Below are 26,515 nucleotides of genomic sequence, written 5' to 3' on the forward strand. Positions count from 1 at the left end.
CATTAGTCAGATTTTAGAAGCCTGCATAGCAGTGTAACTGCTACTGGGAGATCAATCTTGCTACTATACTTGTGTAGTATAGCTATGAGATAAGGTGAAACTGGTTTTAAGCATTGGCATAGGAAAGTGGGGGGGAGAAGAGGCTGCAGTTAAACATTGAAACTACTTCTAAAATCAGCAGGCAACTTAAGCAACCAGCATGTAACTGGAACAACACCTGCTTTACCGTGAATAAATGTCACATACTACCTCTTTCCTCATGAGGTGCTATCTTTCCTTTTATACAAGAAAAGCTGCCACAAAGCAAGGGTGAAAAAACAAACAGGTGAAGTTAAGACTGTTCTGCAACAGCTTAAGTACTACGGAGAGTCATGCTCTGTCCAAGGTAGTTTACTGTCCCTCTTTATGCCAGCTTGCATTACAAAAGCTAACCCGCTTCTGTATAATCTTGTAAAAAGAAAGGAAGAATTTTTAAGTTTTCTAAATAGGAAGATACCACACAGTATGTTTATAAATTTGTAAAAAAAAAAAAGGTCTTATGCGTTAATAAAGTGTTGGAAATAACTTGCAGCTGCCATTGTTTATCTTGCTCTCTTAGAAATGGTGCTCTAAAAGTAAAGCTTTGCCATTGCTTGAAGAAACTTCTTTTTCCGCCTTTGAGCAGCAAGTTGCAGCACTTCTTCTGGATTACTGGAATTCAGCTCAGTCTGCCCAATAGCTTTAATCTAAGTATTGAAACAAGCATCAACATAAGTTAGTACTGGCAATAAGCAAGTTCTGAGAATCGTTTCAGTGTTTTATATGCAATGCATATTGTTTATGTAATGGCTGCACAGAAGAAAGCACATAGTAGCAAAACTTAAACAGCAACTTACTGCTATTTGTTTCTTGTCTGTCTCTCCTCGCTTATGATGAAGGTCTGAAACACAATTAAGGAAACCTAGAAATACAGTGAGCAGGACAGTTTTCACATCCTTTAGCCTCTCACAATTATTAAATACTCCTATGAATGGAAGTTCTGCTTTATTATCTTTTTCATCTTAGTAAAATAAACCATTTTAAAATGTCATTAATACAACAAAATAGAATCGTGGAATCATACAGCAGAAAAAATAAAGTGAAGCTTATATACTTTGATGGAAAGAATCCTTCTGTGAGCACAATTCAACAGTATAAGCCACCCTGGTTTTCAAACCAATCCCACGTGGCTGTTTTTATAAAAGGATACATGTCAAGTATTCCAAGATGGTAATATCCCAGATGTAGTCATAATAGGAGTCCATTGCATCATGGCTAAGAAAGAAATCTTAGTTAATGTATGTCAATACATTCAAATGCACAGTATGTGGAAATATAAAACCTTGCTTACCTGTTTTGTTCCTGAAGTGCTTTAAATGCAGTTTTATAATCTATTTCTCTAAGAAACTGGCACAAAATGGCTACCTAGAAAAATTGAGAGTTGATAAAATGTAACTATGTCACTAACTCCAGATAAGGGAGGCTCCTATTTCATTTATATTATACTGCAATGTATATTATACTATACAAGACTGTGTTTTATTCTAGCAGACTTGTATTGGTAGGACTTGTTTCTAGGTACACAGCGGATATATGCCTTACCTGCGTGTGGCAGTTGAGCAGAGAACAACATTTTATCATTCGTTTTATCACCTGGAGAGAAATGGATATACCATTTTTAGTAAGTCTATAATGTATCCAATCATCTGAGATAATCATCTGATACTCCAGATACAACTAACCCCTCCACAAAGCACTTAGCCTGCTACTTTTTTTGGCTGAAGCTAGCAATAATAAAGTAACAGAGCAAATATATCTGGCAACTATATCAATTATCCTTTTGCTCAACATGAATTTCTACAGGCTTCTGGTTTACCTAGAACTAGGTTTCTTTGGCTCTGGAACTGCTCAGAGCCTAGGGAAAGCCATCGACTGAACTTGTGTTATCAAACTTTGAAAACCAGAGCCCTATTTTATGTTGAAGCGGAACATCTTTTGCTTGTTCGCTGACATGTAACTCACCTGATCTGTATATACATCTGGCGGTACCATTTTAGTAAAGAAATCCGAACACACAGCTCCTGCCTGAAGATAGTAGTGAAGAGCAGCAGAGTACTGATTGGTTGCTGCATTGGGGAGAGAGCAATAAAAACAAGCAGTAAATGCCACACTAATTCACTAAGCGTTTATTTCAATTTCTATCCCGACTCTTTTGAAACAGCATGCAGTAGGTAAGATTAACTGAAGACAGCAGTAAAAGGTAAAGGGATCCCTGACCATTAGGTCCAGTCGTGACCGACTCTGGGGTTGCGGCACTCATCTCGCCTTATTGGCCGAGGGAGCCGGCATACAGCTTCCGGGTCATGTGGCCAGCATGACTAAGCCGCTTCTGGCAAACTAGAGCAGTGCACGGAAACGTTTACCTTCCCGCCGGAGCGGTACCTATTTATCTACTTGCACTTTGATGTGCTTTTGAACTGCTAAGTTGGCAGGAGCAGGGACCAAGCAACGGGAGCTCACCCCGTTGTGGGGATTCGAACCGCCGACCTTCTGATCGGCAAGCCCTAGGCTCTGTGGTTTAACCCACAGCGCCACCCACGTCCCTAAAGACAGCAGTAGTTAGTATTTATTATGGCAACTAAGGAAGCAAGGGTAAAAAACAAATTTTCAGTTAAGATTCTAGTCCAGTCTTCCTCAAACTCGGCCCTCCAGATGTTTTGAGATTACAATTCCCATCATCCCTGACCACTGGTCCTGCTAGCTAGTGATCATGGGAGTTGTAGGCCAAAAACATCTGGAGGGCCAAGGTTGAGGAAACCTGGTCTAGTAAGCCTACATTTCTGTACTGGCTGTGGAGGAAGAAGATTCCTTTCTGCATGAAAGTGCAGCTACAAACCTTTTATAATAATAATAATAATAAATAATAAACCTTTATTGTCACTACACCACCTGTGTGCAGTGAAATTAAACCTTCTAAGCAGGCTGGTAACCTGTTTATTTTTGAAGCTGCTCCACAAGAACAATGACTACTCATGAGACAGAACGCCCCACTTGCAATTCCAGGCATTGCTTCCAGAGGAGTCTCCAAACTATTATTCACCAAATCTTTCCTTCTATCTTACATAACAAGATATATATGTGTGTGTGAAGACAGCCAGCAACACAAATGAAAGAGTGAGAGGAAGAAGGTCATTCAACTTACCAAAATAAATATCCGCTTGAATGATTAACCAGAAGTGATTATTTGAATTTACAGTCAGTGCATAACTGACCAACTCTTTGATAGTAACAGCTACAGCTTCAAAATCCACTGACTGCAAGCTGAAAAGACAAAACATTTTATAACATTCGTCACCTACTTTTAAACTGAAAGTGTAGCGCTTAAATTTTAAAGATGTAATTAAACTCCCACATCGTCATGCACTATTTAAACACATTTCCTGTGTATGATTAAAGTACCCCAGGATCACAGAAATACCACCACTTGGGCATGTTAAGTGTGATCAGGAAGAAGCCAGGCTGCAGCAAGAGCCACTTCATTTTTGTCTGCAGCTGGTGCACAATTTGGCAGCCAGGTTGCTCACCAGGGAATTTGGTTTGAGCATATTACACTGATCCTGGCCTGACTGCAGTGGCTGCCATTTCATTTCTGGGCCCAAGTGTTGGTTTTGACCTATAAAGCCCTAAATGGCTCAGGACTGCAATACCTCAAGGACTGCCTCTCCCCATATAAACTGACCCAGACTCTGAATTCATCATCTGAGGCCCTTCTTGATGTGCCCCCACCACAGAGGGTGGAAACATAAGAAAAGGTCTTTTCTGATTAATATTCTAGGTAAAGGTAAAGGTACCCCTGCCCGTACGGGCCAGTCTTGACAGACTCTAGGGTTGTGCGCCCATCTCACTCTATAGGCCGGGGGCCAGCGCTGTCCGCAGACACTTCCGGGTCACGTGGCCAGCGTGACATCGCTGCTCTGGCGAGCCAGAGCCGCACACGGAAACGCCGTTTACCTTCCTGCTGGTAAGCGGTCCCTATTTATCTACTTGCACCCAGGGGTGCTTTCAAACTGCTAGGTTGGCAGGCGCTGGGACTGAACAATGGGAGCGCACCCCGGCGCGGGGATTTGAACCGCCGACCTTTCGATCGGCAAGCCCTAGGCGCTGAGGCTTTTACCCACAGCGCCACCCGCGTCCCGGATTAATATTCTACAGCCTTTTAAATGTGTTTGTGGAAAGGGGGGGGGTTATTGATTTCTTTGTTTCTGTTTCAACTAATTGTTTGTGCTTTTATCTTGTATTTTGTGAACTGCCTTGAGATCTTTTGAATATGGGTGGTGTGTACATCTGAAGAAGAATACACTCTCATTACAGTGGTCTAGTCACACAGGAAAGAAGTCATGTGCAGTTTCCTACTTCATTAATTCTCCTATTCTCCCTCACCATTATCAGCCAGGATTAAATAACTCTCTTTCCAACTGTTCAGAATGCATTTCACAGCCATTCCAACAAAACACCTCAACCAGGAGATACATAGAGCAGACAGGGATTCCATTATTGGTGTTATACTGGCTCCAGGCTTAAAGATGTACAGTTACCATCCTACACGATGCACTGCCAAAACTGGCTTGAGCCACCCTAGGAAGGATGGGGAATTGCCCCATAATGTTCCTTAGATATTTATTTGTCATAGTCTCTCCAAGCTGATCATTATCCAGTTCCCCTAACAAACCCAGAGTCCTCCTCAGGCATCACCCGCTGTCACATAAGCTTTAAGAAAGGCTCGTTAACACATGAGAGTAGTTAGTCAAGCACAACCAAAAGGTACCAAGCCCTAAATATTCTAGATTTAACAAACAGACATTGCTCTCTCCGGGGAAAACAGAATGGGAGGTGTAGTTCCTTGCATAATTGACAGGAAAGCCATTTTATTCTTTAAAATGGAAGGTGCAGAGTTGCTCCTGAAAGACTGTTAAAATATAATTGCCATAGTTTTCGCTCCATAAGACGCGCCTGATCATAAGACGCACCTAGTTTTTAGAGGAGGAAAGGGGGAAAGCCCTGTTTTTGGGGGATCAGCTCACAGTTGTGCAGCTTCTTTTGCAGAGGGGAAAAGCCCCCCCCCCCCTTAAGATCAGCTCAAAGTTGTTGAGCTTTTCACAGTTCACAGTTCTGTAGCTTCTTTAGGAAAGGAAAGGGAGCTGTTTCCAGACAGATAATCAGCCAGTCAGCAGAACATTCAACAATGGAGGCCTGGGCAAGGGGGCGGGGCCAGAAAGGGAGCCAGCGATCAACCACACATTTGCTCCACAAGACGCACAGACATTTCCCCTTACTTTTTAGGAGGAAAAAAGTGCGTCTCAAGGAGCAAAAAATACGGTAACACATAGACAACCCTTGAAACAAGACACTCAGGACCAAGAAGCAATCTGCAGATCCCCAGAAAAGCACATTTCGCAATTATAATTGGAGCAAAAACAATTTTCTTACTTAGGAATGGATGACGGCCAAATAGAAATATGTTCTGCGGTAATATCATTCACAATGTCTTCCTAGAAGAGGAAAGAATATGATATGGGAAATGAGTCCGAGAAGTAGACAACAAAGTCAAATATTTATGATAAGGAGAGTACTGCACTTACCCGAACATTATGAAGCTTGACAAACAAAGATAATATTGTTGTCAAAACTAGAGGCTCCTATAGCGGAAAAACAAAAGTACATGATACAATGCTTCTTTTCAGAGTCAGGGAAATCCAGTTTTTCTTCGCAAACTTTCAAAATGCTTATACAACTTTGAAATGAAATCTATATACATAGCCTCTTAGATTACCGATAACCATATTACATGTTGTAGAAAATTATACAACTTCATACATAGGTTAAGGCCATTTTGCAAGAGATGCATGTCACTCTTTGCATTTCTCAAGTCTAAATTCTTTAAAAAGCTGCATGGCCTACGAAGCACACTTGATTAAAACGACTCTCTTTCCAAATCTCACCAACATTTTAAAATATGGCACTGTACAGAACAGGCGTTCTTGCAATTACTTGCGAAAATATATTTAAGTAGCAATTCTTAGGTAAGTTACCCAAGCTATTTATCTGTAGGGCCACACCATAGCAAAAATTTATATGGCCAGCTGCATGTTTAGGGTTGGACTAGTAGTATTCCTTCTATTCAGAACAAGGAGCTTGTTTCCTACCATTGCCCTGTTGTTTCTAGAAAGTCTGGTGCATATTATTGGTAATATACAATATATAGCTAAGCCTGGATAGCTCAGAACATGGTGCTGGTAATGCAAATGTTGCAGGTTTGATCCCCAGATGGTACAGCTGCATATTCCTGGATGATTCTCAGGGTCCCTTCCAACTCTGCAATTCTGTGATTCTATAATTTTCATTCTATGTATTTCTCAGTTTGTGGAATCAAAGGCAGCCTCTTTGTTAAATCAATGATAAAACAAGCAACCTAAACAATAGAGTCAATTTGAAAAAGGGACTGTCCACTGAGCACACAGAAGTAGTCACCCATCTCTCTGGAGTTTGACTGATTTGCTTCAGTTTATTACATTTATTCTAGCATCTATCTGGAATTTGGCAAACTCAACCTGACAAAGGGGAATGCATCTCCTGTTACAACTCCCTTTGAACGAAGGATGAGGAAATAACACATTTCTCAAGAAAAAGATAATATCCGCCTTCAAAATATTTCCCTGCAACAGTGGTTTTTTTTACTGGGTTAGTCCATTGCAAAAACTTTAGCTCCAAACTCACCCGCAACTTTTTGATAAAAGAGAGCAGCTCACTCCTAAATAATAGAAGACATGTGGTTACTGTTATCAATTATTTAAAATAATTCATTATTTATGTTTATTCAATTTATTTGTAAAAGGTTTTAAAAGCAAATTTTAATACAACAGGAACTACAATGTACAATCAACCATCAGACCTGAACCAAAATGCTGAAGTGTATCTTCAACCCCAGAAGAGGGTGCTATAAACTGTAAGGGGCTCAAATAAGCAGGTCAGTTTACTCTTTTCCCTCCCCACCCATATATTCAATTAATCATATGCAATAATTAATTTAATTAGACGCAATTTAGGGGTGGAGCAATGTTGTAGCTCTTCCTAATGTTGGCTACAGGTACACCCATGTTCAGAAGACACCTATTTTGGCTTTGAGTTGTATTTTTAAAAAAACCTATAGCAACTTACCTGTACATTATGCCCAACGTTGAGTCTCTCTGCTTTATTAAGCTCACTCTGCCATCATTCCCTCGTTTGTGTTGGTTGGTTACACTGCATATCTGTACAACCACCTCCCAAAGGTCTTTCGCGGCCCGTCTACTTTCTTTGGGTCCAGGAAGATCTTTACATGTGGCAGCCAAAAGCTGTCCAAGCTAAGCAAAACACACCACCAAGAAGGAACCGTCAGTCTTTGAAAGCTCTCAAGGCACGCTGTTTCTTTTTCCAGCAATCTATGCCTGGTTACAGCTAGGAAATCAAATCTGGCAATGAAATCCTCAGCTACACAACCCAGAGACCTACTTCGGGGAAACCCAAAGTTGCTTGTGGATGTCCAGAATGTTTTACTCTTTCCTGGCAGCAGACAAACTCTTACACCTTATATAACATGTGCTTTTGGAATTTAGAATTTCAACAAGTTTAGCACATACATTTTGTGAATCTTTATACTTTTGTCCATTTACTGTTTTTATGTTTCCCAATTTGAACTATCAAATGGTGATTTTCTTGAGTCAAAATGAGAGCACCCCTAAACATTATTTAAGAAAAAAAGCACTGTGTGTACTGTGTTTTTCGCTCCCTAAGACGCGCCCTAGTTTTTAGAGGGGGAAAGCAAGAAATAAAATATTCTGCACAGAGCATGTAAGCGGCTCTCGCTTTTCTTGCTTTAAACCCTTCCATCCCTCCTCCCGCTTCACTGAGAAGCCAGCAGAGCAAGCTGCACAACTCTCACTGAAGCCAGTAGAGCAAGAGCGATAGCTGTGCAGCGCCTCTTGTTCTGCTGGCTTCCCAGCAAAGCAGGATGAGGGATGAAAGGGAGCCCTTACAAGGGAGTGCTGAGCAGAGCCCGGCAGCTGCTCTTGCTGGCTTTTCCAGGAGGTGTGGGAAGGGACAGAGGGCAGCCCATCAGTCCCTTCTCCCACCTTGCAGAAAAGCCCCCAGAAGCCACACACACACTCCACGCGGCTCTTTAAAGGGAGCACTGAGTAGAGCCTCCCGCCTGCATTCGCTCCATAAGACGCACACACATTTCCCCTTACTTTTTAGGAGGGAAAAAGTGTGTCATGGAGCGAAAAATATGGTATGTGTATGTGTATATGTATATGCATATGTATATGTATATGTATGGGTGTATCTATATATGCAATTTATATCTAGACAGATGAGTTAAAGCAAATGTTGTTGAAAAATAAAGTTCCATTAATTTGGGATGCATTTGAACAGAATAAGTCTTAAGACAGTTTAGGATTTATACAATTTCAAATGTATTGGTAGTCAGTTCCGAAACATGCCTTACCTTCACGTAAGGATTTGTCTGAACCAGCGGGAGAGGAACTTGCATCGTTAAGTACTCATTCTCCCTCCAATTCAACAAAAAGGCAACGCATTCCTCTGCTACAACTTGTCGAAGTGGAATATCTAAAACAATATTTTTAAAGAGCAACTGATTAGTTACTTTTAACATCTTATATGTTTACAAGCATACAATGTTTATTTGTTTGAGAAAATTTATATACCGCGTTATTGTAGTCAAACCTCTAAGCCGTTTGTTTACAATAAACGTTAACATTATCATTAAGAAGTTAAAACATTTAAATATAATTAAAATTGACAGCACAGCAAAAAAGATTGAAGTGCATCCATGTTACTTCAGCATCCTGTGGAGATCCTTCCCCCAAGCACCAGGACTGGAGAATACAGGTAAAATCATTCACTTTGATTACAAGCTAATATCTATCAGTTGTGGAGTATCTCTCCCCCTCTGATCCTAAGCTTCTGAAGAAGTTTTCTCACATAATTAGCCAAGCATTCTTACCAGGAACCCTCATTTCTAAGTAACCTCGAACTCTGCTGATCAGGTTAGAGGGGGGTGTTTCTCCCAAAAGCCCTGCTCCTGCTTCATGGGAATAAATGTCCAAAAGTAGCACCTCGTTCAGCATCACTTGACGTAGCTTTGGAGAAAACTCTGTCACAAGTTCAAGGCAAGCGGCAAAAAGCTGTTTTGCATGGACAAAATCCTGTAATAATAATAAAACAACAACAGTGTGAGGAGTTTGCCTATTTCTCTTCTAGTTTGCATGTATGATTTTTTTTTGGGGGGGGGGGGAGAACGACAGTAGCTACATTCATGTACAGTGGTACCTCGGGTTAAGTACTTAATTCGTTCCGGAGGTCCGTTCTTAACCTGAAACTGTCCTTAACCTGAAGCACCACTTTAGCTAATGGAGCCTCCTGCTGCCGCCGCGCCGCCAGAGCCCGATTTCTGTTTTTATGCTGAAGCAAAGTTCTTAACCTGAAGCACTATTTCTGGGTTAGCGAAGTGTGTAACCTGAAGCGTATGTAACCCGAAGTACCACTGTACTACAACAAAAAGTCCAGAGTCCTGTAATAAAACATTTAGCCTACAGAAGCACATAATGCAATACGCTTGCTAAAGTGGTGGTTTGTTTTGGCGGAGGCAAAGGGAATAATTAAATTCCACACTCATGATTTTGGTTCCTGCTAAGAAGGCTGGGATAAAAATCAATGGTGTCCATGCCCCCATACCCTGTGGAGATCACTGTGCTGCATCATGACTGTCTATCACATGACTATCTCCATCCTGTCTTAAAGGGCTAGTAGGCTTTTGAAATTATTACTTTGAACCACAGAAACTGAAATCAACCCATAGAAAATAAGGAAAGTCAAAGTAGTAGGTTTTTTAAAATCTAAATATTGCATGGAGCACAATGTTTTCATGCTCACAACTGCCTTGCTCTGCGCAGCAATGCAGGCTATGGAGCCGGCTACGCCTCTTTCTCAGTTGTGAGAACAGATCTGCCCGGAAAAGGCAGAACAATTCCAGAGCACCTATTGCTGATATACAGTGGGAAACCATCCACAAACCTATCCCACCCCACTTGAAAGGCCAGTAGTCTTCAGGCAAAAGGAACATGGAGCAAATTAGGCACACAGCCTAAAATTACAACAGTCAGCCACACTTCCCTCTCATAACGCTGGTGGCTTTATGTGCAACTCAAATATGCCATTTGGGCCCTAAGACCAAGACACTGGAAATCGCAGTAAAGGGAACAACCACGACGAATAGGAAAGTGGCACCATCTTTTTTTAAAAAAACCCACATGCTTACATAATACTCAGTCCTAGTAATAGTTATTAGTAGCATTCCATAATGGTAATTGGCAAGATTCTTATTAGCAAGATAATGATTACCTCACCTTGACTGTACTGCAGTGTAGCCCCTTTGCCATAAGGATATAGACCAAATCCCTGGTCAAATTATCTTTGATCCCTAGGATTACATTGCCGTAAACATTTGGCACTTCCCACTAAGAAAAAGCAACAACACAGAAATCAATAACTGTAATATAGCTCACATTTAAACAATTTTCCGTATTTTTCCATGTCTTAGACGAGGTTTTTTGACTTAAGAATCATCTCAAAAAACTGGGGTTGTCCTATACACAGATAACGCAGCCTGCCAGCTGGTTGGTGGGTGCGCAATTCCCTCCCCCATGCTGCTGTGGGAAGTGTGTGCTCTAAGGAGCTTACTCTGCTTGCAGTGGTATGTGGGGAGCAGCTGCCCACTTTGCCAACCCCTAGCAACAGCCCTACTGGGTTGATTGTGCTCATGCAATTCCCCCTAAAAAAAGTTCAACAACTTTGGGCCATCTCCCCTCATTTTCTTTAAATTTAGTCCCCAAAAATAGGGGCCGTCTTATACATGGTGGTGTCTTATAAAAGGAAAAATACGGTAGTCAAAAAATTAAAAGTACCTTGTTAGAAACTGTCCAGAACTGGCGTTCTGATGTCATGCCATGCAATTCAATTAAAATTTGGCGGATCCTCCAGGGATCAGCTGATAATATAAGCTGATGTTCAAGCTGACCAATATTCACACTTGCTGAGGCTGGAAGAGAAAGTATCACAGGGGTCAATGAGCAATTTATTATATTGAGTTTTCCCTGAACCAAGCTATAACTAACTGGAGGCAACAGACAAAAGACTGACATTTTTAAGAAAAGATGGATCAACTAAAGATGCTTTTATTTTACACCAAAATGAAATCACTTTAATTAATGCTATCCACCATATAAATGTTTGAATGTACAGTGCTAATGTCACTGTCATACATAGACACAGACATACACAGAAACCTTCAGGTGGCATCAAGACTCTTTGTAGTCATAGCCCTCAGGACACATTAATTTTGGATTCCCTAAAAACGTTACACTTCTGTACCTACCTACCTACCAACCAACCAACCACACATCCACACTGTGTTTGGTCATCCTTTTCAAGACAGGGGAAATGAAATCTCTGCACTGGGTTGCAACAATAAACGAATAGACTCTTGGGCTCGATAAACAGTCTCAAAGAGAATCTCAGTCTCAGAAATACTGCATGACAGCAATATCCCACTGTTTCACATAACGCCCAAGATGATGCCTCTCTCTTCTCTAAGCTCTCCAACTCAACTCCCAAGTAAATATGGGTCATCCTAGCTGCAGCTCAGAAAGCCATGTAAGTCCAATTCTGTGCCTCCCTGAATGAAGCTGGGAAGGCAAGCAGAAAGATCTCTTTCCTGCTCCCAGGAGCACCTTGAGAGATTGCATGCTTGGTTCAACCACTCTCATTTCTGCCCTGACAAGCCAGTAGCCCTTAAAGCAAAAGACAATAGCTCCATCTTCACAACCTAGCAGCGGCTAGTCCCATTATCTCAACTCTTTCAAGCCAGAGCGCAGCACGCAACAGTACTCTACTGGCTACAGGTGTGCAGTTTAGATTTTTCACTCAGATGCTTGCCAGGGAGATAACTACCGCAGATTGAGTAGTGAACTGCAGGCCTGTTGATATCCCATATTGAGCTGGAACCCTTAGCACCTGGTAGTCAGAAGTGCATGGCTTCTGAATATGCAGGCTGCAGTGTTAGCCATCTATGATGACTAATAGGAATCTACAATAACTGCCAAAACACATACTATAGCAACTTGTTGCATAAGCCAATTACTTCTTTGATCAGGGCTTAACTTACTGAAGGACTGTCATTTGTCTTCAGAAAAAAGCTATCTATGAATATTTTAAGTGGGAGGGTGAGAAAATAACCTGGAATATCATAAAATGAAGTTATAGGCTTAGTGCCTAAGTTGACTCGAGGCGACCTTTTCCTCATTTGATCAATAAGCAGCTTTCGTTCATCATCTTTCAGCAACGCTATGAAGAGCTCGTGGGAGGAAATCATGAAGACAAGTTGGAGGTCTTCCAAACCCAAACAGAGATTTCTGTAAAAAAACAATCAAAGGTCTCATTAAGCAAAGATTAGCAGAAAGAGAAATTGCAGCACTTTGTGTAGTTTGTAGTGGCATGACATTTGGAATATACATTCAAAGATGTTTTTAAACAAGGGGCTATTCACTAATCACTGCACTTACAGTGAATCATGCCAGGTGTCCAACTGACCACATGAGAAAGGTAGTTGTTGAGACACTGGTATCTTGTGTAGCATAGGCTAAGGAAATCAGCAGGTCTTAATTACAACTGCCTTTTGAATCGCCTACCTAGAGTGGATAATGGCAATGAACAAAAAGCATTCTACGTAAGAGTTATTTAGCTAAGGTTTGACCACAAATTACACCAGCAGTTATCACCCCACCTTTTAGAAGTGGCACATGTGGGAATTTGTTGAAGCTGAGAAAATGTCTGAGGGCTATTTAGCTTACAGACCAACATTGTTGTGTGCTTCTTGTTGTTTCTTCCTTGGTACCAATGATATCTTAGGACCTGATGTACTTAGCACTTAACTACTTCCCTGAATGAAAGATACTACTCAACTTTTTAAGAAGTACTGCAAGTAATCTAGTATTGCATACTTACTTCAGAAAATAGGCCATTTTCCTTTTTGAGGATTCTGAAGCACTTTCTACTTGTATTGATTTTGAACATACCTGCAAAGTTGAAATACTGAACTGAGCTTTAGTGAAAAATTAAGTAAGCTTAAAACAAAAACAAAAGCACACACATTTTAATTTTTTTTCAGATTGCATATACTCCTTCAGAAAATAGACATTTTCATAAGCTCCCTCAAAAGAGTATGCAAAAGAGGAGTAATAAAGATAGCATGCTAGCCACTGAGGAAAAAAACATTCTAACAACAACTGTATGAAATGTTTTAGGTCCCAGATGGATTTGGTGGTTCATGAGAACAGCACCTCTACACACATGCAGCCCTGCATGCTTCTGAATGTCTGAATCAACCCCATGAAAGAGCAGATTTTACCTGAAGTAGTTGTCAAGGCAGACTTAAAGCTAGCCAGCAGATAACCTTTTCACATTCATAACATTAGTTCATTTGGGTGAGGGCAATCTGAAAACATACTGTGTATTGTGGCTTCCACATGCTGGTTGTATACCTTCTGAAGCAGTTATACACTCAATTGTCTGATAACTCTAACCAATAATTACATGGTAAGGATATGTATCTAGTCAACCAATCTGCTACCCAATACCGTAACTGAACGGCTAATGATTTCATAGCCACAAAACTAAGTAACACATATTTTTAAAGTTAAGTAGCACCCATTAGTTCAGATGCAACAGTGAAAAGCATAGCACTTAAAAAGTGCATTAGGATCAATAAGCTGTATTCAGTAGCTTTAAAAAGCAGCTCAGAAAACAGTTTAAGCAGATATGCCTAAAACTGAGGACAATTCCATACCTCTAGGAGAAAGTCTATTTTTTCTTTGGTGGGTCTAAGAAACTGCTGGTTAAAGTGGACACCGACTGGTCGGCCTTGCATTACATCACAAACACTGTTGCACACACACACCTTGAAACATATTTCTTCCAAGACATCATTCCTAGAAAAATACGGAAAGTTCACATGCTGTTAGAAGAAAAGCACATAAAAGGACACAAGGGACACTTCTTACACTCCAGAATGAAGCTTGACTGCCCAGAAGGGGCTACTGCAGAAGCAAGTTTGAGAAAGGTATTGATGATGGACAGTAAGATATGGGGCAAACAATTCATCCTTCACATTCCAGCCATTCTCTTATTTGTTTGTTTGTTTGTTTGTTTGTTTGTTTGATTGATTGATTTATTTCATAAAATTTATGCACTTGTATGGTAAAAATTATGAATGTGGCATTCATAAAAGATTATGAATGTGGCATCAGGACTGTGGATAGATATACACCAGGGGTCAGCAACCCTTTTCAGCCGTGGGCCAGTCCACCGTCCCTCAGACTATGTGGTGGACCGGAGTATTTTTTTTTGGGGGGGGGTGAACAAATTCCTATGCCCCACAAATAACCCAGAGATGTTCCTCAATGAGGCAACATAAAATACAGCTTAACAACTCTTTTTTTGGAAGAAATAAACACAGAAAGCGTATGCTTCGAACCTAGTGGGGGGGTGGGGTTTCGTCAAATGCATTTTGAATGCTTACAAGTTAGCCCTGCACTGAATCAATGAAACATTTCAATTCTTTTCACCCTAAGGGAATAGTAGGGACCAGACACCTAGGATTATTCAATTCCTGCTTGAAATGCTGTTCTAATAATGAAAAGCAAGTAGTTCAACATTTTAAAAATAATGTGAACTACAAGCAAATCAGGCCAAATTACCTCGGAGTTTTAAGTTGTCAACCATGAGCTGAAAGTACCAATTGGCTTGGAACTGGTCCGAGCCAACTGCTCGGAAATCTATACCTTCTGCCTGGCCTTAACTGTTAAGCAAAGCATGCATCGGAATGATTCATTCAAGTTATTTCTCACCCTTGTTGAGCTTTCTGGGAGAGTTCCCTGAGAACTGATTGCCTGAACTGAACGGGTAAACTGGGTGTTCGGTTATCTTCAAGGAAAATCTTCACTAGTTCCTGAAGTACATGCAGAGAGAAGATGAATCAGTTTGACAATATATGGCACTTGGCCCAACACCAAGACGGAATAGTTTCAAAGTTAGCTGGAACCAGTTTACTGGATAGTGCAACAACAACTCAACTTATACAGATATTAAATTAACTTATACAGATGTGAAATGTTATTTTTCATTGTTTTGAACTTAAAAACATGTCAATATATAAAGCGTGCTGCGAAAATCAGAATATGAAAAGGTTTTAAAAGTATAATGAACTTTTTTTTGTTATTTATGTAACCAATTGATTACAATACAAAATTAAAAGAGATAGCTTTGGTTCTATCTGGTTTTTATTCTCAGGAGAATAACAATTCCTATATACAGCAGACTACTTAATAATATTCTGCTTACTACTAATAATATACTTGAGGAATAGGGACGCGGGGGGCACTCTCGTCTAAACCACTCTGCTCCGTCCCAGTTCTGCCAACTTAGCAGTTTGAAATCATGCCAGTGCAAGTAGATAAATAGGTACTGCTGCGGTGGGAAGGTAAAAGGCGTTTCCATGCGTTCAGGCTTCTGTCACGGTGTTCAGTTGCACCACAAGTGGTTTAGTCATGCTGGCCACATGACCTGGAAAGCTGTCTGTGACAAACACCAGCTCCCTCAACCTGAAAAGTAAGATGAGCGCCGCACCCCGTAGTCGCCTTTGACTGGACTTAACCACCTAGGGGTCATTTACTGGTTACCTTTTTACCTTACTTGAGGAATAAACAAGCAGACTAATATAAGGATCACATGATGTGCAATTCAAGCTTTGCAAATCCTTTACCTGATAACTGCCAGATCTTAAACAGCTGTGGATTTGACTGTAAGGAGTTGATGGCTGTGAAGTATTGTCAGAAGGTGCAAGAACTCCACAAGCTTGGCAGTAACCAGCTAACCTTTTTTCATCTATGATGCAATGAAGCGAAGAGCCAATCTGTAAGAAATATCCAATTTCTATCAGTAACTTTAAAATAATTCATTATTTAAGACAAATGTCTTCAAAGGCTATATATGATGAAATCATTTCCTCAATGTATAAACATTATGCATTACATGTTCCAATGGAAAACTCAGTTTTCTTGTACTTAAGACAAAGGAACAGGAAACCCAAATAGGTAAACCCAAATTGCTCACAGGATATATCTAGTTAAAGTGAGCACTAGATCGCATTGCATGAATGTGAAATATTTGGTTACACATGCAAAAACTGAAATGAGCTGTCTATTGTTGAATGACTTACCTTTGAAATCAGTTCCTTGGTTCTAAAAAATTTCTCTCTGGCGTTTCCATAAAGAGCAGAATCTGTGGAACCTTGCTGAAAATAGATGGCACCTAAATCATAGCAGACCTGAAACACAAACAAGCAGCATTTCTTTCAAAATTATATTTTTTGTTTCTTACGCTGTGGGAACATAAATCTATGTTGAAAGTGCAGGATATAAATTATCTAAACAAACAAAACTATGGTAGATATATAAAATCTCTGTGTCTGCCACAATCTTTGAGAAAAGCTTCAAGGAAAAGATTGACTATGCTCAGTGTCGAAGACTCTGTGGTACATATTAGCTTGAATATGGGTTTTCCTTCCGTTCCCAACAATTGGAAAATATCCAAATTGAACTTAGTAATAATTGGGAAAGGAACAGAGGCCTAGAGATAATTGTAAGACTCCATACTTGAAGCTTACTTTTTGTAAACCACTTTGAGATTTATTTATTTTTTTAAAAATACACATTCAAGTGATATATGCATTTTATGAAATAATTAAATATGAAATAAGCTTAGAAGCCACAGGTAAATCAAGGAAGCTTGAATATAGAATAATAGTGGTGCTTTGAGGCATCATGAATTGCATCATAAGCACCACCATTTCAGCAGCTATGCTTTCAGGCAAAATGTCTGGCATTCATTCATTCGGCATACCTGACACTGCAGTTCCTCAGCACTGATGTTGAATCCCGCTGTGGAACTCTCTGTTTCTCCATTAACCGCACCAGGGTCCATGGCTAGCAAATCTAGAGTCCGTATTGTGTGAATATAAAGATCTTTATTTAATTTGAGTGCTCCTTCTAAGACCAGAATGGAATCAGCAGCCTGTTCTTTTAGCTGTAACGACCCAAAGAAATGCATGTATCCAGTTATTATTGCCACTTATTTATTCAATGTGTTCATTATATTTAGAATATTTAGCACGAAGTTCTCCTTTACTCCATAAGCAGCATAGGATCTTACTAACTTACTTAACCCCAAACAATAACCCTTTAATTGGCTTCCGGTTCAGATTATCTTGCACACTTCAGAAGTAACATCACAGTCCTAAACATGCTCACTCAGAAGCAAGTCCTACTGAATTCAATCACAATCTTCAACCAGGCCTTTGGCTGATTAAAATTATACACCAACTTTAAATGTGCCTGTGAGAAGAGAAGATTATTGTTGCTTTTGTTTCAATTATTTACTTGTGTTTTTATCTTGTATTTTATTCTGTGAACAGCCCTGACATCTTGTGATGAAGGGCGGCAAATAAATTTAAGAAATAAATAAATAAAAATATGAATGAATGAGGGAATAAGACCAGTAACTTGTGAAAAGAGCCTGGCTCTTTCTTCCTGTGCTTTTGTGGCCTAGTTCCTTGCACCACAATACACATACGTGAGAAAATTTCCTTCGGGGTGGGGAGCTGCATCTGTCCGGCAGACCAGATCATCATGTGTCCCACCCCCTTCCAGGTAGAGTGTGACAGGTCCGTCAACTGACCTCACAAATGACACCAGGTGATCTTTTAGCCCAAAGTTGTCTCCAGTAGCCCCCTTTAAAGCACTATTTCACACAGCGCTTTGCATAGGGTTTTACAGACACTGCCAATCAGCTAATCCCTGAGACAGGTTTTTATCTATCCCGTACCTTACATCGTATATGACACAAGGTGTAGGAGCAGGTGGGAATGACTTAGCCAAAATGACCTGGCAGACCAAATTAGGCCCATGGGTCAGAGGTTCTCCACCCCAACCTCCTTGAACAAACTCTTTCTTATAACATGGACCCGGAATTAGATCACAAATAAGACAGGGTCACATGAAAGTTACAAGAAAGATGGCGACTACGATACAGCAGCAGTGAGAAAACCTCCTTAAAATCTTAAATTGTTACCTACATAAGCTAATTAATTGAACTGAAGATGGTAGCTGCAGGATAATCCAGAGGGGGAGTTTACATTCAGCCTATACACAGACTTACAGTTGTCTGAAGTGTAAAGGTAAAGGGACCCCTGACAGCTAAGTCTAGTCGCGAACGACTCTGGGGTTGCGGCGCTCATCTCACTTTACAGGCTGAGGGAGCCGACGTTTGTCTGCTCCACAGACAGTTTTTCCGGGTCATGGCTAAGCCGCTTCTGGCGAAACCAGAGCAGCGCACAGAAACGCCGTTTGCCTTCCCGCCGGAGCAGTACCTATTAATCTACTTGCACTTTGACGTGCTTTCAAACTGCTAGGTTGGCAGGAGCTGGGACCAAGCAGCGGGAGCTCACCCCGTCGCAGGGATTCGAATCGCCAACCTTTTGATCGGCAAGCCCAAGGCTCGGTGGTTTAGACCACAGTGCCACCTGTGTCCCAGCTGTCTGAAATGTAGGGTTCCTGAAAGGAAACTATTCAGTATTCTTGGAAGATAAAGCTGGCAGTAGTCAAAACATGCCCCAGCCGCCCAAGCAGCTTCAACTATTAATGCTGATAAGAGGTTGCGGGAGGTTCAACTCACTCAAAAACAACAATAGTGTTTCTAGAGTAAACCTATGCTTAATTAAGCCGGCTGCTCTGTAATTTTTAATTGCCCTCTGACCAGTCTGGCACACTAACTGGTGGGAAGGATGATCAGGGGGCCAAACAAACGTTTTAGAGAAATTGAGGACTATTCACCCCCCCCACACAGCTAAACAGTCTAAGATCGGGATTTCCCCCCCTCAACATGTCTTGCTACGTCTGCACAAGTTCCCTTTCACAATCGCTTTGCAGTGCTAGCTGAAGTACATGGAGATTCATATGAAGATCCTATCAGCATTATCGGGGAGCCCAACAGCAATCATAATACAGTGGTGCCCTGCAAGACGAATGCCTCGCAAGACGAAAAACTCGCTAGATGAAAGGGTTTTCCGTTTTTTGAGTCGTTCCGCAAGACGAATTTCCCTATGGGCTTGCTTCGCAAGACAAAACGTCTTGCCAGTTCTTGCGAGTTTGTTTCCTTTTTCTTAAAGCCGCTAAGCCGTTAATAGCCGCTAATAGCCGTGCTTCGCAAGACGAAAAAACCGCAAGACGAAGAGACTCGCGGAATGGATTAATTTCGTCTTGCGAGGCACCACTGTAAGGCAAATTCAGAACCCCAGAAGGCTGAGACGAACCCGAGTGCTACTCAGGAGAACCCAGCTGAGCTGATTCTAATGACAGCTAAAACAATTGATTTGTCAAACACCAAACTTACTACATTCCAAAATGAATATTTTGATCAGTAAGGTCAAGGGGACACTCAGTAGGGAGATCTACTCGAGTTGTCACAGGGTCTCAAAGGTACCTCCTCTAACGCCCCACGAGCTAAGGAGATAAACAAAACAAAACAAAACAAAAAAGAGAGTTCCAAGCCTTGAGAGAACTCAAGCCAGAAGTCTGGCAGTGAAATGAAAGAGCAGCAACATTTAGTGCTGCAAGCAAACCAAGTCAACCTTACAATATGCACATACAAAGGCAGATTCCTACCTTGGTCCACACTTCTATCAGCTAAAAGAGTCTCTGATCTGCCCCAAACAAACACAGAAAGTTTTACTATCTTTCAGGAGTCCCAGTATCCTGACAATGTTACAACATGCCAAGTCTATGCTGACTGATTTCCAACACAAGCTTACAAGCTTTTAAAAAATTTGACTATGTTGCCATTATTAGATAACCCTAAAGCAGCTGGCCACCACAACAACAACAGGACACCAATAAGGAGAATTCAAAATAGCCTAAGCAACCCCCCCTCAAAGGATCTGATCAAGTGCCTGGAATCAGAAGATTTAACCAAAGACAACTGCAACTGGGAGGAGAATTTGAAATGCTCTTTTAAAAACCTCCCAATAGAAGAGCAACAAGGGATTTTATCAGAAGGCTTGAACTTTTGAAATCCAGTCTTTTAAAGATTTCTGCAGAGTTCAAGATTCCTACAACATACCCAATCGATTTTCAATCCAAGGAGTCTTCACGAAAACCCATTATCCTCAATACCACCTCACACAAGGAACTATTCATCAAAATACGAAACACAAGCACAGTCCAGTCCCTTTCAGCAAGCAAAATCTGAGATTCGGTGGGGAAAAAGCGTTACAGTGAGGCAGGTATGGTCACAACATCAGCCTGGCTCTCAATGAGGGAGCTTGAGGATCAGGAATTGGGTTCACCACATAAGGCAGTAGCATCACTGCTTGTTGGAGTCCCTCATTTTGCTGCATTGATTCACCCAGAAAATTGGGTGAAGGTCTTAGCAGCGGACGTAACAGCACATCTGCCTGCACAGAAGATGCAGCAACCGCGTATAGTACAGTGGATGCTCGGGTTGCGAACGTGATCGGTGCAGGATGCACATTCGCAACCCGCAGCCTTCACAACCTGCAGTGGCGCGTCTGCGCATGTGCAGGTTGCGATTCAGCACTTCTGCGCATGTGCAAAGCACGATTTAGTACTTCTGCACATGCGCAGCCGCAGAAACCCAGAAGTAACCTGTTCCGGTACTTCCAGGTTTCGGTGGTCCGTAGCCCAAAAAAATACAACCTGAAAAGTCTGTAACCCAAGGTATGACAGTATAGGTAAAGGTAAAGGGACCCCCGACCATTAGGTCCAGTCGTGACCGACTCTGGGGTTGCGGTGCTCATCTCGCTTTATTGGCCGAGGGAGCCGGCGTACAGCTTCCAGGTCATGTGGCCAGCATGACTAAGCCGCTTCTGGCAAACTAGAGCAACGCACGGAAACACCGTTTACCTTCCCGCTGGAGCGGTACCTATTTATCTACTTGCACTTGGGTGTGCTTTCGAACTGATAGGTTGGCAGGAGCAGGGAGTGAGCAACGGGAGCTCACCCCATCGCGGGGATTCGAACCGCCAACCTTCTGATCAGCAAGTCCTAGGCTCTGTGGTTTAACCCACAGTGCCACCCACAACAGTATACGGGACACTTAATAGTGGCGTGGATCAGGGACTCAGGAACTGTAGATCCTTAGCACAAGAAATCTTAGAAACTAGTGTTCAAGAACCTGCTTTGCCGACATTGCCTGCACAGCGATGGCAGTCGCTCACTGCTATCTGCCATAATGACAATAACTTTATAGAACAACTTAATTTGGGGGGGGGGGTAATTACCGTATTTTTTGCACCATAACACTTTTTTCCTCCTAGAAAGTAAGGGGAAATGTCTGTGCGTGTTATGGAGGAAATGCCTACGGGTGGCATGCCTACGGATTTTCCTCCTCTAAAAACTATGTGCGTGTTATGGTCGGGTGCGTGTTATAGAGCGAAAAATATGGTAATAGCCACCTGTCAGAATGAGTACTGACACCAACATAATTACTTTAAATGTGAAGGTACTGGGAAATGTGGTAAAACAGGCCAGAATGGCAACATATTTATACAAAATGGACCCACACATAAGTATTCTTGCAAGGAACTCATAAAGCAGACAGTTATTTATTTACACAGTCATGGGTTGGGCAAAAATTTACAGCCAGTGTCTCCAATAAAGCAAGAGGAGTTGCTCTGTTAATACACTCACATCTTAATTTTCACTCACATCTTAATGTATTCCTTCCTTTTAATGAGATTGGAGCACATGACGTGTTACTCTATGGTTTTAAGAGCACGAGAATGTTTGGAATATATGCTATGGCAAATAAACTATTGAAAAGAAAAGAAAGTTACGAAGGGCCATATTTATCCAGGAAGGGTTTAAATTCAGTACATTGATCTAAAGTTCCACATTTTTTCCTTAAATATGTCAATCCACTCACATTCACATCTAGCAAAGAAAAAGGCACTTACTACTTTCAGGATATTTTCTGTTACTTCCTTTTCTTGCTGAATCTGATTCATTCTAAATAAAAAAGCCAAAAGCAACAATGAGCGTACCATTCAAAGCAATATTAAATGGATGCCCCTATATTTAGATTTCCAAAACAGCTTACATCTTCTGAATTTAAGAAAACAAAGTTATTTTTTTGTTTACGGCATTTTAAATTTCTCCAACAACACTTCAGTAACAGAGAATTGATTCAGTTTTTAAATTTTAGGCATTTTACAAAACTTTTCTGAATATAATTTGCTCTAATAGGACCAGAACCTATTCTCAGCTACAATCAATTCAGTGGCAGGGTTCTTTTTTAAAATAATAATAATAATAATTTACCAGCATGCACACACACCCTTTTAAAAAAAATACAGTAAAGTTTCAATTGACCATGTAACCAACAATAATATTAAATGTCTGAACAATATTTATTGTAATGATCTACGATGTTAAACCACTGCTATGCCTTGCTAAAATTAGAGTTAAGTTGATTAATGTATTGTTTGTAAGGGTCTGAAACAGATGCACAAACTTACACATTTAACTGAGGTGGACCGGGTTTCACTTGTTTGACAGGAAAACTGCTTTTGACTATGGTCCTAATAGCCCTATTAAAAGAAAGTTAAGTGATAAGCATACAGTTCAGTCATGGAAACAACCTGATTTTTAAATTGTTTTTTTGCCCTCATTATGTTTTTACTGTAATTTTACTAGTGTTAGCTGCCCTGAGCCCGGCTCTGGCCGGGGTATAAATAAAAATTATTATTATTATTATTATTATTATTATTATTATTATTATTATCTCTATCCATTATTACAGCTTCAAACAAAAGTTTGTGCTACATTAAAACAGCACTCAAAGTGTGATAGTCACAAGTTATCAAAAAGCACCAACAGCCTATCTGATTCTAAAAAATATCATGTATAGTATTGCACATGAAGTTGCAACCTTTTTTCTTGCATGGCTCCTACGTATCAAAAAGCTATTTTACAAGGAAAAATATGTGAAACTTTATCCATGACTGCATATGCCCCACCCAAGAAAAATGGCAACAAATAGATCTAAGATTCTAGTCTACACCACATTTAAAATGGGATTGTGGTCAACCTCTCCTCCGATTCAATAACTTGACAGTATATCCCTATAATTTTCCTTGATCTTTTATGTAAGTTACAAAATACTATTATAGTTAGGGATCTGCGTACACACTGAAAATAATGATTTATTACAACTGCTGGTTTAAATCTCAAAGAAAACTGCAAACCAATGTGCATACAACATTTTTGTCATAGGACTATCAAATTAGACCAGTTTAGTTTAAGCAATATAATCAAGATTAATTTAATCTTAACACTTGTCTCCATATTTGAATTACATCAATGACACTCAAACAATGACGTTCTCACCATCTATTGTAGAGTAGTATCGCCATTGCTGTGGTTGGAGGTAAACTGGCAAGGTCCACATCTACATGCTTAGTTCCTGGAGGAACCTTACTAATGCACAGCAGTTCGTTCAGCAGCATGTTCAATACAGGAACCGATAAACTGAATAAAAGACCAAGGATTGCAGAAGTTACCGAATGGTACTTCGTTACAAAGCTTCCTTAAAGCAATACAGTGGTGCCCCACAAGACGAATGCCTTGCAAGACGGAAAACCCGCTAGACGAAAGGGTTTTCCGTTTTTGAGTTGCTTCGGAAGACGATTTTCCCTATGGGCTTGCTTCACAAGACGAAAACGTCTTGCAAGTCTTGCGATATTTTTTCCGCTCCCCCCCCCCTTTTTCTAAGCCGCTAATAGCCTTTTAGCAGCTAAGCCGCTAAGCCTCTAATAGCCGCTAAGCCGCTAAACTTAAATAAATAGCGCTAATCCGCTAATAGGGTTGCTTCGCAAGACGAAAAAACCGCTAGACGAAGAGAATCGCGGAACGGATTATTTTTGTCTTGCGAGGCACCACTGTACAACTTAAGGTAGCATACATCAGGTTTCCAAGTGTTCTCCCATGCAGGCCCTGACCAGACTTGTTTACTTTCAGCAGGCTTGCTGAATCATGATTAATAATTATTAATATAGCACTGTAGGTCATTTTTAAAGCATACATTTGTATTAGCATGTGCTCCTCTAAGACAACAAAAACAATAAAAACCAGAGAGAACGTGCACAAAATATGTTTTAAAAAAATTTAAAAAATGAATGCTGTCTAAACCCTGGGACCCTCCAGATGATGTTGGACTACAACTCCCATCAGCCCAGACAGTATGGCTAATGGTGGGAGATAATAAGATGTTTCTGGTCTACAATTCCCAAGAGCTGCAAGTTTCCCATTGATTATATGTTAACAACATTAACCAAGAAGTCCACTGATACCTTTTCTCCAGTACATCCAAATCCCACTTTAAATGTGCTGCAACTTTCAGAGCAAGCAATTTTAAAATGCGGTTTCTCTTGTTATCAGGTGGAGGCTGGACCTGATTCTGCTCATTCACCAAAGGTTTGGAAGCCTGCTCCAAAAACTGAACGATTAGCTGAACAGGTGAGGGATCTACTGGGCAGAAAAGACAGGTTTGGAAAAGTTTAATCTGGATGAAAATACTAGAGAAAAAGAGGTAACCAATACAAAGCAAACAGCATTCTTTCCAGGATGAACATGCAGCGATGATTTTTTATTTAGAGAAAACAAACTTGTCTGATTATTTAATACTGATGAAGATTACAACCCTGCATTTATGGCCCTTTCACACATCACACAGACACAAACTCAGGTCTACCACCAAATGAACACTGTAACCAATCATGGCTATGTTTATGATGTGTGCTTGCAAATGTTTGCCCTATTTCTATTCAATATGATACCTTTTATACATTTGTTGCTAAACATTCACATATTCATAATATGTGGCATTCCCTTAGGCTAAAATGCCACTGATTTCAATGGGATTTAAGCAGCTTAACTGTACAGCCACATTCAAATGACAAGTAACAAATTTAGCTCACAACAAAAGAATTCCTATACATAGAACTAAGGAGAATCCTAACCATTCCATCAGAAACAACACAGTCAAGCTCTCTTGTTCTCTGTAGATTTTTTGATATTACTAACCAGGCGAAACTTTTTTCAGATGTTTGTCCAGCAGAGACTCCTCTAGCAAAAACTCAAACCAGGATGTTTGGGGAGGTGTGCAAGGTCGACTTGAAGTGACAGCCTCCCGGTCAGCAGCTTCTGCACTCATCTTCCTCTCTGCAGTTTCTTTCCCTTTCTTCAAGCATTTGCTGGGCCAGCAGCTGCACCAGATTTAAAAGCAACACCATAACAGAACATGGCTGCTCCATACAGTGCAATATATTCCTACGACTGCAGAGTATCTAATCCTCACTAAGATCCACAACACAAACACAACAAATGGGGATCCATTTGAGCGGGAATTAATTAATTAAAAAATTAATTTTAGAATGAATGATTTTAGAGTGTTGTTTATGCTGTACCTTTGTACTGTTTTATTGTTGTTAGCCGCCCTGAGCCCGGCTAAGGCTGGGGAGGGCGGGATATAAATAAAATTTATTATTATTATATCTTGTTTGTTTGTTTGTACGAAAGCAACACACTCCAGAACCATCAAAACAAATGCAAAATAAATAAAATGCAAAACAAACAAATAAACAAATAGCTATTTAATTATTGATTGGTCTGCAGCCAAACATCCATAGATCTCAGGGGCGGTCCACAACATTAAACGCTTCTCATTAGGCTCCATTTCCATTTCACCTGCATCCTTACATGAAAACCAACAGAGTGTCCCTCATTTAAAAACATACATGAAGTGACTCTTTTTTGTGTTTTTAAAATGATTTCATTGAGGCCTTTGCTTTTGTGCACCGGAGCTGTCTTCCCCATGTGCACTAGAGCTGTTATTATCAGCTGACACGGATACACGTAGAAACGTTGCAAATGTTGCAAACAGTGAGCTTTGCATAGAAGCGTCACCTTTCAGGCGTGTGTTGGCTACCACCCTGTTGCATCTCACATACGCGGGGGGCCAACCATTCCTGCACCCAGACCCCGTTTTGGAGGGGCCACGGCAGCGGTGCAAAGCGACACATTCCGGGTCCTGCGGCACATCTTCCAGCGCCTCCTCCTTTGCACCCCTTTTATTTTGCAAGACCGCACGCCACCTACTTCAACATCCCATCCCTTCAGAGCACTCCCCACCACCACACCACTGGAGCCCAGCGACGCGGCAGCCCCTTCGCCCTCCTCACCTTTGCCTCTGA

At 40.8% G+C, this 26,515-nt stretch overlaps 1 protein-coding gene across 1 annotated transcript; it reads right to left on the reverse strand.

Annotated features, from left to right (window-relative positions):
* Positions 1 to 374: 374 nt before the first annotated feature.
* Positions 375 to 26,417, reverse strand: INTS8 (integrator complex subunit 8). The gene is made up of 28 exons (XM_077932842.1): positions 26,229 to 26,417; positions 25,347 to 25,528; positions 24,614 to 24,788; positions 23,652 to 23,792; positions 22,781 to 22,852; positions 22,220 to 22,271; positions 17,092 to 17,274; positions 16,409 to 16,516; positions 15,953 to 16,102; positions 15,039 to 15,139; positions 13,979 to 14,120; positions 13,138 to 13,208; positions 12,370 to 12,545; positions 11,040 to 11,173; positions 10,482 to 10,592; positions 9,080 to 9,281; positions 8,561 to 8,682; positions 7,234 to 7,418; positions 6,793 to 6,826; positions 5,658 to 5,714; positions 5,506 to 5,567; positions 3,221 to 3,339; positions 2,041 to 2,144; positions 1,621 to 1,671; positions 1,370 to 1,443; positions 1,229 to 1,293; positions 876 to 919; positions 375 to 725 (listed from the first exon to the last, which is right to left on the reverse strand). The coding sequence occupies exons 1-28, from the start codon at positions 26,342 to 26,344 to the stop codon at positions 609 to 611; spliced, it is 3,150 nt and encodes a 1,049-aa protein (XP_077788968.1). The 5' UTR covers positions 26,345 to 26,417; the 3' UTR covers positions 375 to 608.
* Between the last annotated feature and the right edge of the window lie 98 nt (positions 26,418 to 26,515).

Source organism: Podarcis muralis, chromosome 8 (assembly GCF_964188315.1).
Source record: "Podarcis muralis chromosome 8, rPodMur119.hap1.1, whole genome shotgun sequence".
NCBI lineage: Eukaryota > Metazoa > Chordata > Lepidosauria > Squamata > Lacertidae > Podarcis > Podarcis muralis.